This window comes from Melitaea cinxia, chromosome 16 (assembly GCF_905220565.1).
Source record: "Melitaea cinxia chromosome 16, ilMelCinx1.1, whole genome shotgun sequence".
Taxonomy (NCBI): domain Eukaryota; kingdom Metazoa; phylum Arthropoda; class Insecta; order Lepidoptera; family Nymphalidae; genus Melitaea; species Melitaea cinxia.
The window spans coordinates 13,266,267-13,279,104 of NC_059409.1; the positions used below are offsets into that span (position 1 = coordinate 13,266,267).

The 12,838-nt window shown below is 36.5% G+C and overlaps 1 protein-coding gene across 1 annotated transcript in view; it reads right to left on the minus strand.

The window, feature by feature from the left end:
* Nucleotides 1-12,288, minus strand: part of LOC123661159 (serine/threonine-protein kinase minibrain) — a 135,701-nt gene extending 123,413 nt beyond the window's left edge. The window contains exon 1 of the mRNA XM_045596149.1: nucleotides 12,087-12,288. Within this exon, the coding sequence (XP_045452105.1) occupies nucleotides 12,087-12,150 (64 nt within the window). The 5' untranslated portion in view covers nucleotides 12,151-12,288. The remainder of the gene's footprint in view (nucleotides 1-12,086) is intronic.
* Nucleotides 12,289-12,838: the final 550 nt, after the last annotated feature.

Genomic DNA, 12,838 nt, shown 5'->3' on the forward strand with positions numbered 1-12,838 from the left:
ACGCGTCAGAGCAGCGGTCACAGCACTGGCTGTTACGCTGACAGACGTGGGTTCGATCCCCGCTCACGACAGACATTTGTGTTGGCCATATAGATATGTTTGTCGCGGTCTGGGCGTTTGTGCTTGTGTATTGTGTGTGTTTCGGGATCCCCGACACAGGAGAAAATCCTACTAGCAGCCGTTGAGTGTGAAGCGTTTATTATTATTTATTTATGGACACGCATAACTTCTGAACGACTGTACCAATATAATTCTTTTATTCTTTTTTTTCTATCCGTTATTGTTAGGATAAGGTTTGTTTACAAGAAAGTTAAAAAAAAAACAACGAAAAAAGGGTCAGCTAGTTACATACAAATGAAATTAAAATTGTTATAGCAATAACAGCCTTTAAACGCCTTCGTGTCCGGCAAAGACATCTTTGGAAGAATTAGGAAAGAAAAAGAAGTATGTAATATTAAAAACAGTTAGTGATAACAATATTTTTCTGCGTAATAAAAAATCGTAGCAAGTAAATTAATATCAGAGGCACGTGTTTATTCGACGTAGAACAGTGGCGGTAGAATAATATAGTTTCGTGCCATAATGTAGCTAGTATAAACTGCGCAGCGTTTTGTCCAGTTGAACACGAGCTCCGAGATCGTACTGGGGCACCCCTAGGCGTTCTGTTTTATAAAGAGCGGAGGGCGGGTGTAAGTATCGTGTATCGTTGGTGCGAGTCCCCGAGACGCTAAGTCACCGTTGCAAGGCGTTCGAGACCAGCCGCAGTGCCGGCCGACAACCTGTGGTAGCTACGAGTATGCGTGGAATGCGACTAACCGGCGATAGGTTAGCGTAGGAGGTGCAAAATAACTGGCTTGGTTATTTTTCGAAATGCAAATTTCGTATAGTTTTTAACTCGGATTTTTTTTTTTGTTAGACTATGTTAAATTTAAAATACAAAGCAAGGTCAACAATCTTATTTGACGTGAAGATGACGCAAGAAACAGGAATTTTCTAAGACATTTCATTTGATTACATTTCGGTCCATTACAAGAAAAAGAAATCGATCTAAAACGTCATTAATAAATATTCTAACTTATTTTCTGCATTCCTCTTAAGATAAGTATCCAAATCGTATGTATATGTTGGAGAATATTGAAATTGCTAATGAAACGTAAATTTTAATAGTAAATAGGAGTCATAAAATCTATTGAAATCTTCAGTACAAAAAAGTGTAATTTGAAATTATAACAAATTAGATAACACTTTTTTCGCTTTTATGGTTTTGTAACGAAGTTTTTGTGATGAAATCTAATCATTATACTTCTATTATATAAAAAAGAGACTTTTTTTATAATTATAAAATATTAAGTACAAAATGTGCTGCATACTTATTTGATATTTAATAAAAAAGAGCCTTATTATTTCTTGCATTTAATATCGCGTCTTTTTAAAATACTCGAAAAAAATGAGACTCACAGTCATCGACTTTTTCTTCCTTTATAGTAGACATTCCACAAATCCAATGTGTACTCGAAATTCACTAGATAGGAACACGGAACAAAGAACTTATCACTGAACTGAACCATTTGGTGTCACAACAAAGGCACTTCGATCACGTTACAATAACGAAACAAAGAAATACTTCCATCAATATGCCACTATCGGAGATCGCAGCTCACCATAGTCGATCTCGGCGCGTTTTTGTCGAAGTGATACAGAATCCGAAGCGTGGGTGCGTTGTGTGTTATCCCATCTACCAGAATGGTCGTCGTTGCCGGAGCGTCCTTGCACGTCACCGACGGCCGCATGTTACTGTTGTGCAACAATGTTTATACACGTGGAGTTGTTGTGTTGTGAACGCGTAACTTGTCAATATCAGCTGCGATAACAAGGGTACAGCGGCGAGCGGCGCGGGCGGCCTTACTCGACTAACGCGCATTCTATAATAGCGCGCGCTCGTCAGTTACAAACAAGCGGAAGACCACGTGATGTAGGTAACAGATACGTCACTGTTGTCAACAATGACGGATTGTGGTGATTTTATCGATAAGATATTTACCTTTGCACTAGATTGAATTTATCATCGTCAATATAATGCTTAATGTTTCCTTAATATGTTAAATTTAAAACACGATGAATATGAATATATGTATGTATTTGAATGCACTAAAGATAATCGACTTAATGCAAAGACATGTTATTCGAAACCCGAGACGAACGTAATTAATATTATATACGAACGTGTGATGCATTATAAAAGTGAGGGTCAGCACTTCGAAGTCTCATATGCATAAAACTACACGAATTCCTTTTTTCCTGACTACTGCAAGCCACGCAATTTTTCCGATTGTATGCAAATCCTCAACGCAAACAAAGAATGAAAAAGCACCGACTCAGACGTTCCATGCCTCCATCCCACCTGAGTACACCCGTCCTGCCTGAGCTCGGGGCAAACTAGCGAGCTAGCGACTCGCTAGCACAACACAATCCCGACAACAGAGCCACACCGTAAACAATCCTGCTACGATATTATTCCTGAACAGATTTCATTTTTTTTTTCACACATCGACCGCCAACGTCTTGAGGAGCTCGTATTACTTAGTCTTCGACTCGTGAATAATTCAGCGGCTTTTCTATTAAGTACTGTGGTAGAAGAATGTAGTAGAAGATTTGCATGGTGAAAACTCGAACACTACAAAAATTCATTTTAAATAAAAAAATATTTACGTTGCAGTAATTTTATTTTAGTAAATGTGTGCTCGCAAACAAAAAAAAAACAGACATTAATTTATTACATCGACGAGTAATAAATACAACGTAAGTAGATGAAAAAATAGTCAAGTAAAGGTGTGTTATCAAAGATTACTAAAAAGGTAGTCAACAGTTCTCGATTAAATTGTAATGGGACTAACGACAAACATCAGCTTTCAATTAAAAAAGAATCATCAAAATCGCATACACCCAGTAAAAAGTTATGCGGTTAATACAACGAAGGTCGATAAAAAAGTAGTTATGTAAATATGCACTATATAACACGAGATTATAACTCGAAAAGTACTTGTCAGATCTTAATCAAATTAAAATGAATCCACGACATACACCACGTTTCGATTAAAAAAATTGATCGAACATACATTATAAACATTCAATCGAATTGTGAACCTCCTCCTTTTTTGGAAGTCGGTTAAAAAGATAAAAGGATTTCAAGTATAAGAAACAAATTAATCTATACTCGATATAGATATAAATGGTCGTGTATTCTAACCGGGGTAACACAAGTTTAGTAAAACTAAAATTTGTATTTGGCTCTCATCTCATCGGTCAGCTTTAAAGGAAAATTTCGTGAGGTAATCTGCATATTTCGGTAAAATTGCTAAAATGTCTACAACTCTTCTTAGAGAAGCTTGGATCATTAACTATTATTACTAAACTACCATTCCTAGAAACTAATACCCAAAAATGATAAATTTCCATACTGTTAGCCAATTATTTACTACATTTGTAAAGAACATTTTAGTTTCTCATTTCTCTAAGTCTAGATATACAATATTTAATTTCACCTTATTATACATATATAAATAAAAATGAATGTTGCTAAGCGCATAACTCGAGAATGTCTCGACCAATTCGCCTATTTTTTTTTTTTGTATGTTCCTTAACGCCCACGGAAGGTTTTAATACTAAAAAAATATCATTCTTTACTGAATTTTTTAATTTTTTTTTACCATTAACTTTTGATAGAACGAAGTCTGTCCGGGCAGCTAGTTATACATATTTAGTAAATAAGTGACTTCAATAAACTTTACCAACACAGATGACTCGGTTAGATGTAACTTTTATAAATTTAATATACCGATAAAAAAATTGACATTGTTATCAATGTTATATGAAAACATCGGTACGGCTTCATATACGTAAGTATTTATTTCTTAGAAAACAAACGTGTAATAATATAAATGAGTAATTTATTTATTCGTCATCTTTGATAATAATTATAAATAAAACTGACGAAATAAAATTCCGTAAATCGAAAACGATAAAAATGTTTATTAAGCTATGACATTGAATAGAGGAGAAACTGTATGACAATTCAAACACACCTAAATAAATGTACTAGTTCGTTGTTTTCAGTTAGATATTGTTTGCAAAGAATCATAAAATATTAATAACAAGAACAACATGTACAATGTAGTGATTTTATTGCGGGATTAGGTAAATTCATTCGCTATTATGCGTGAATGTCACACTACAAGATAACTAGCAACAATTTGTTTCTATGCCAACATCAATTAATTTATACAATTTATTTTAAAAACCGCCAGCGACGTAGTAAGCCTTAATATCCTTGAATTACACAATATTACACAAGCGCTCTGGCGTAGCGGTGCTTGTAGTCGCCTAAAACACCGACGGTGCGGGTTCGTTTTCCGCTCGGGATGGATATTTGTAAAGTCCCCCCCCCCCTGCCTCGGAGAGCACGTTAATCCGTCAGTCCCGGTTGTTATCACAAATACCTGAATGAATAATTACATCATTTATTTGAAACTAAGAAAACAATTAAGCATTATTTAGTTTCTCTACGCGGCCTAATAAATAAGTAAGCATATGTGCCTTCAATTTATGTGTTTTTTATGACGAATTGCGAAAACAAGTTAACTTATTCCTTTATTACTCATTATCAGATGGTCAGAGATAAGACCATAAAAATTGTATTTAATCTAAAATAAAGTAATATTTCAACTTACAATAGTTATAAAAACTAAGTATCGAGGTTGTGTGTTTAACTTTGTTAGCGAAGGCTCCTAAAGTAAGCTCTATAATACGTTAGGACCTTCTACGAATTAATGAAAGACGCTTAGGTATCTACACTCGATAGGTATCTGATATCGGATACTGAGAATTTAGAGGACTATTGTTTGACCTTGTCTACTCGTGTGATCGTAGATGTTATTGTTGGGCGCGTATACTCTAAGAACGATAAGTAAACTGTGGATATGCTAAAAGATTCTCAGATTATGCTCCACACAAAACTAAAAATATATCATATTTATATGTTTATGTAATATAAAATACATCATATAACTATGTTTACAAGATTTTAATTTGCTATTCTCCTCATCGATATAACCAAGTTAGAAAGAACCGAGCACAGAACACGCGTTCTTAAATATAACGATAACGAATTAAATATTCATTATTGTACTCATATTCTTGCTAGGGTCAATTAAATTACATATTATTCGATACATACGAGTAGAGATTTTGTACATCTAAGTTACAGTGTTTAGTACTGCGTCTGAGTCTATAGTAGCGAGGCGACGAGGCAGCGAGGCTGGGTAGCAAGCGACGAGGCGAGCGAGGCTAGGTAGCAAGCGACGAGGCGAGCGAGGCTAGGTAGCAGGCGACGAGGCGAGCGAGGCGGCAAGGCAGCGAGGCCGCGAGCCGGTCCCGGGCAGGTTTAACGTCCGGCCGGCGCGTCTGGCCGTTAACCCGGGGCCCGCGAGGTGCGCGCGAAAACAACGCGCCCGCGCCGTTATCGACGCCACGGCACGCGATTGTATCAACATCATTGATGAATATATTGTTGTACGAGTACTAGTGTAGGAGATGGATGTGTATGATGGCGTGACTTTTAACGTCTCACGTCTGATCGCTGTGTAAAACCAAGTCGGTCTAATTTTTATGTAAGTAATTTTTATTATGTATGTAATGTGAACACGATATTAATTTATTAAACGAACAGTCTTGTACAGTACAGGGTTAAGGTAGGGGTAATTCATTAAAATAGAATTAAACTAAAAATAAAATAATTAATTCGGAACAGTGACTATTAACCAGCATCCGTAGATGTGGTTGCTCTAGATCACTCGAAGGCGGCCACCAATGCGGTGCAAAAACCGTCGGTCAACGACGCGGGGCCCGGTGGGATGCGAGTTGGTGAATTTTCCATACATATCGATCCTTTAACATTTGTACTATGCTATAATTGGGTGTCCAACATAAAATTACAGCTACTTATGACAAATGGTTATTTTTAATTACGAACGACGCCCACAGATCCTATAGTTAGTTATAAATGTTTCATGGTTTGCATTACTTACTGATATCGGAGAAAATTGAAGACGTTTGAGTGGTAGTGACAACTAGCAATGTTGCATAATTGGGTTTGCGTAACATGGAAACTCCAGTGTCATTTCGCAAACGAACAGAAGTTGAGCTTAGTAGGAGTCAATCGATCAAAGCACTTATACATTTAGTAATCTATATTTACGCAATATACTCCATTATCCTCATCAGCGGACCCCGACGTTGACCATAATCGGACCATTAACGACGACTATTTCTCAGCAGGTAACCTTCTATTTAGTATTACAATGTCGTCGGTTTCGATAGGGTAACGATCAGGCATTAGCGACGATAGCGAATAATGTTGCAAACCCTTGGCATTGAAAACGATATTAAAGCGCTACAATAAAAGACAAAAAAAATACATATTATATATTTATACATTAAAACGGCATTGATTCACGATCACTTCCGTCGTTGAGTTTTGACTTTCCATACTCATTCAATTATGTATTAAAATAAACCACCGTTCGCCGCGCAAAAACCTTCGTGGCCGGTCGTTGACACCGAGGGGCACTTTAGGGCTGACTCGTCACACTCCGCCAACACCGCGCCTTATAACTTAATATAATATACTTAACAAAGTATTTATTTTCACCGAAGCATGGCAGTTTAATATTACACAATACGTAAACGATCAATTAAAATCGTACAAGTTAAAAAATAACATGTCGCGAAACAGTTAAAAAACTTGCAACATCGGGTGTGTTTTCCGATTACGTTCTGTAATACATATAATCCATACTAAAAGTTTTTGAATGGGTTTATTTGTTTCGTTGTCATGTGGTTTTTCAGGGCAGATAATATTTAGGCAGTCGTCAGTACTTTGAAAATTGCGTCGGAAACGACAAAGCAAGCGTATGATATGTAAGCGAGACTAAATCCAATTAAAATGCAAATGTTTGTCGGTGCGCAATGAAATCGTGGCCGCAAATATAATGGGTCGAGTGTGAGTGGAGAGTCGACAGTGGAGAAATCTTGGCCATTTGCATCGGGTACCTGAATACCCACACAATGTACGGTGGCCCACGCATCGCCCCGCAATACACGCTACCTACCGCAGATAGTTATTGAACTTTGTTAATAATAATATATTTGCATAATGTTAATCAAAATCATTACAGCCTATACAGTCCACTGCTGGACATAGGCCTCCACAAGCTTACGCCAAAAATAACGTGAACTCATGTGTTTTGCCCATAGTCACCACGCTGGGCAGGCGGGTTGGTGACCGCAGTACTAGCTTTGTCGCACCGAAGACGCTGCTGCCCGTCTTAGGCCTGTGTATTTCAAAGCCAGCAGTTGGATGGTTATCCCGCCATCGGACGGCTTCTTAAGTTCCAAGGTGATTGTGGAACCTTGTTATCCCTTAGTCGCCTCTTACGACACCCACGGGAAGAGAGGGGGTGGCTAAATTCTTTAGTGCCGTAGCCACACAGCAATCAAAATGCGGATGATTTATTAATTGTAATATATCTAACAAGCAAACGATGGCAAAAGTTAAAAATACATGTTTACAACTCTTATAACACTGGACAACCTTTTACAAAGGTTTGAAATATTTTATCTAAACTCGTTTATAACATTCGCAAACTATAATTGCTATTATTTATTTATTATCTATTTATAGAGCTATCTATCGGATTTATATTATGTTATTGAAACCAATAGTTTGTGTCAAAAGAGTTTTGGCAGGGCCCAATAAATTTGTTCCGCATTCCGATGTGAATTTCATTCACGGCCTGTAGCCGAATCGTCTAGACTGTGTGTCGGAGAAAGGTGACCATTCACCGTCGAGACGGCCTGACTACATCGCTTCTGATATATGGCCACTCAAATGGTTACCGTTAAATACCCAACAAAAACGCATACAATTAAGTAAATATATTACAGTACTAGTATAAGATACGATATAAATTGCCGCTATATAAAAAAACAAACATTTTTTGAATTATGGTGAATTTCGATATCATAAAACGTATCATCTATAATTATTTTAAGAATCTAGAAAAAACTAATAAATTCGTTTCATACACTAGGTACTTAATTTACCACAAAATTTAGCTTCGCTTAGCTTACTTTAAATATTTAAAGGAATGCCGATTTAATTTACTATGATAACTTAACATAACTCAGTCTGATCTATGAGAACACTTTCTCATTACAAAAGTCCAATGAAATACGAATTTCGGAATTACGATCGTATATCATTGCAATATTGGCAGTTACTTTGATTTACTTAGTCTTAACGAGGAGACAAATAAACGGGCCAATGGAAATCAGAAAACGTTTAAAACAAGTAAACTATAGCAGGTTACTTTCGAAACACGATATCATCTACATGACGCCCGCTGCACGAGCGTTTTGGTTTAATAGCAGCAGCGCACCGCGGGGCCGACATCCGCATAGCAACAACTTTCTGTCGGTGAATGAAAGTTGATCGCGGGGTATAAATACCGCTTTAGGAGCCGTTGTAAATATTTGGCACTCCCGTCCCATTTGGGAATGTATTTTGCTCTTCAAATTTATTTTGGTAAATCGTAAAACAAAACTTTTGCTGTCCTTTCATTACTGTAAGCAGAGGTTTTAAATTTACCATTATTAGATATATAAACTACAGTCCTGTTTCATGGGTGTAAAGTTGTTGTTATTTATTTTTGTACAAAACAAATACATAAATAAAAAAGGAATATTAAAACACTAATTAAAATAATTAGTCAATGTTATTACAGTTAGCAACTTTTTCATTGTTTGCATATTGAGTATTTTCGTGTTTTATACATTGAATTAAGAACGAGCTTAGTTTTACTGTTTATTATTCCGAATTAACTGAACAATGTCAACTTAGAAAAAAAGTTTAGTTTACAAATATAATTAACCGAACGAAAAAAAAAAACCTTTTTAACTTTAGTTAGGCATCCAAGGCCGGGACAAGGTCAACAGTGAGTACTTAAATAAAAATACCCAAAATATACAAAATGAAATGAAATCGACGTTATGTATTACACAAATCGTTAACCGCGTCTTTCGCTGTGAACTCATTAGATAATAGTTTAATTCTCAGAGTTCTTAATCGGTTTGACCGGTCACTGCTTCGTAGAAACTGGGTATCGGGAGCACAATCGTTGTTTTATTTAGATAGATCCGGCATAACGATCTTCAATGAAGTGCCAAGAGCGTGGGAAGTACGAGAATCTGTTCTTCACCATTTAATGGAATTTAATGGAAATTAGATTCACATATCACATAATTATAAAAATCGTAAATTTATACTCATGAGCGATAAAACATCGACAAGAAACAATACCCATAATTTTTTATCTCACACTTCTTGTCACATCTGAGTCTCGCTACACGGGTGAATTCTATGTGGCTATAAATTTATCTCTGGAATACGTATTGTTATTCGGGTTCGGATCCCTACAGCCCGTATCGTAAATAAGCAACGAGAAATGAAGTGATTTACTCTATTTACGCGTATTGTAGTCGTGATAAGTATAATTGTATACCAATTTAATACTGTCAGATCACATCGGGGACGAGGGCGCAAAAGTTGTATTATCTAATAAAAGCATCAATGCAAGCACCCATCTGCGAGGGTTGAGCACAGAATTAGGTTAAAGATTGGGGAGGTCGACGCGCGTTAAGCAGTTTTGGGGTCGAGGCTATATGAAGCGATCAATTTCACACAAAATAAACTTCGTCTTATTATACAATAATCATTTATACTCCTATTGGTGACTTCATTTCTTCCGTTATGGCATACCTAGGCGAATTGTTGTTTTGTTGACTCAATTCAACTCGAGTCGGTTTATACGGTCCTCGAATCTCGAGTAACGAATTCGAGTCCTGGACTCTAGTCTCGGTTTCAGTATACGAGTCCAAAGCAGGAATCGAGTCCGACTCGAAAACCGAAAGTTCAAATAACGAACGAAAAACGACAGAAATGTAAGTCGTCATGTAGTGATTTTTTTTAAAGAAAGAACTTGTCAACTGAATTATATTACAATAAATACGTACGTCATCATCGTATCGAATTCAATTTATTTCTTTGTATTTGTTAGGCAACGTTATTACGTCATATTTATCGTTATTTTTTATTAGGTCCACGTGTTCTGAAGATAATCTGAGAGGAATGCATCTGCGAAGCCCTAAAGTTTCATATTCAATAAATTAGTTATTTCTAAATGACATGGAACTCAACCCTAATTAACCGTCAGAGAAAATCAGGTCAAAGGGATATAGGGCAACACCGACAGGTAGGTCATAGAGGGTTGGGTGCATTCAACAATGTAAATCAGTGTATACAGTATTACAGCCAGGAAACTGCCGTGCTGTCACCAGAGGTGATGAAATGAAAAATTGTCTATTGCATTATCTTGTGTAACTTTAACATAAAATTTTAGATACATTTTTTTATCTCAACTAACAACAGCAAATAGACAAAATAGAATTTTTGTAAAATTTGATATTAGAATTCAATTGAGCCATTTATTTTTTAGTAAAATTTATCCATGTCAATGATGGATTTTTATGTTTCTCATTTTAAGACTATTTTTTTACATAAAATATACACATGTAGTGTAATCTTTACTAATCACAAATATCAAGATAAAAATATTTTCATTCTCATTATTTAGGATAAAATGTGAATAGGTTTTTAACTGACTTCAAAAAAGGAGGCGGTTACTCAATTCGACCGTATATATATATATATATATATTATTTATGTTCAGGGATAACTTTGTCGTTTATGAACCGACTTTGATAATTCTTTTTTTGTTGGAAAGGAGATATCCCTGGTGGTGGTGTGTACCATGACACGGAAACTAGGATCTGATGATGGGATTCCAGAGAAATCAAGGGAAACTCAAGAAAATCCGCATAACTTTTTACTGGGTGTACCGATTTCGATGATTTTTAATTTAATCGAAAGCCGATGTTTATCATGTGGTCACATTTAAATTTCATCGAGATCTGATTACAACTTTTGGAGTAATCTTTGAGAATGCGTATTTACTTGACTATTTTTTTGTCTACCATGTTATATCACTTGTCGATATAATTGAAGTCGGTTTTTTTTTGTTTGCCTACCGACACAATTATGTAAATGTGGAGGTAGATCCTCAACTGATCTATTTAGGTTATTAGTATACTGTAATAAAGAAATCTGGTGTTAAGTATCTTTTTCACCAATGCTAATAAAGTTGATATTATATATCATCATATCATTTGATATATTTCTTTTTCACCATCAGGCCAGAAATATCTGTCAGATATTTCTCTCCGTGACCTGTGACACCAAAAGTCGAGGTTAACTTCTACTGATAAAGCCCATCAGTAACTTATGAACGACATAACTTGATCCGCAACAATTGGAACAGCTAAATTAAGCTTCTCAATTATGATTTCGACTTACACAAAGTAAACACCAAAATGAAGGTAACTATTGAAAGCAATTAAATCCTCAAATAAATTATAATTCAGGTAGTTTTAGAAACTAAAATAATGAATTTGAGTTACACTTTTGAATCGCCAAGCTAGATAATTAATAGTAAGAATTATTATTGTGTGGTTATATTTCCATAAAATATGCCACCGGTATAATATATGGTTGAAATTGAAAAATGAATATACCTATTTCATTTACATGTGGGTATTTAAAAAACTAGTATTGTACCCCAAAACAACTACAACTCAGAAATGTAAGACTATTAAATATACTTGAAGGTTAATAGGTAATAACCAATAAGACCAAGTGCATTTAAATTATTAGTATTTTTTGTAGGTACCACATTTTCTTCAAGATTAAAAAATCATTTAATTTTTTAATACACAAGTTGATTAATGTCAATTAAAATATATTATGTAACATAAATACACTTATATATTGTTTAGGAATACTATTTGAGTTGTTCTTTAAGATGATTTAAAATGTGCTGAAACAGTAAAAAGGAATACATGCAGTATGTACTTACACTTGTTTTTGGCATTCTCATCCATGAGCATATTGAAATGGTGGTGGCGGTTCCACGCTGCCATTTTGCCTTCGTGCGGAGCCCCGAGAAGCACCAGGGCCGCCCCAGCGGGCCCAACTCCGTCTAGGGGCTCCAGTGTCCTCAATACACTACAACTTTGTCACACACTCATAACCCAAGATACATAACTAACACACGCTCACTGGCTCAAAACGCCGTCGCCTCGGACGGCGATGTCATCGGCGCCAGCCCGCGCCGCACATGCCTTTGCACTTCCGCTCCACGCACTTAACGATGCACTCGCGAGTAAATAAGCGCGATCAACACGGCACCGCGCGGTGATTCACCTTCGTTGCCGGCCGCGCTCCGCACTGCAGGCGGACTGTAGCGTGCGCCCGGCGCCCGCGAACCCTACCAGACTGACACCCAAACACTCGTCCGTCGTCACGTGTGCACTTACTGCGCTCAGACCACACCGATACCACCAACACTATCCTTCACTTCTCGCACACAAAAACAATTGCACTCGAGAAAAAAATCTATTTCGGTTTATGAAACTGATTAAATGCAACGGAACAAATAGCGACGGGAGGGAGCAAGACGGACGACACGATTTCCTTTCTTCGATCCGATCCTTACAGGCTCAAATCGAACTCGCGGGTCGCGAACAAAATAATAACAAATGTGCATGAGATGCTCGTTAAATTATGTGCACGTGGGTTGCGTCACAGGATCGAACTTACTTATTATTA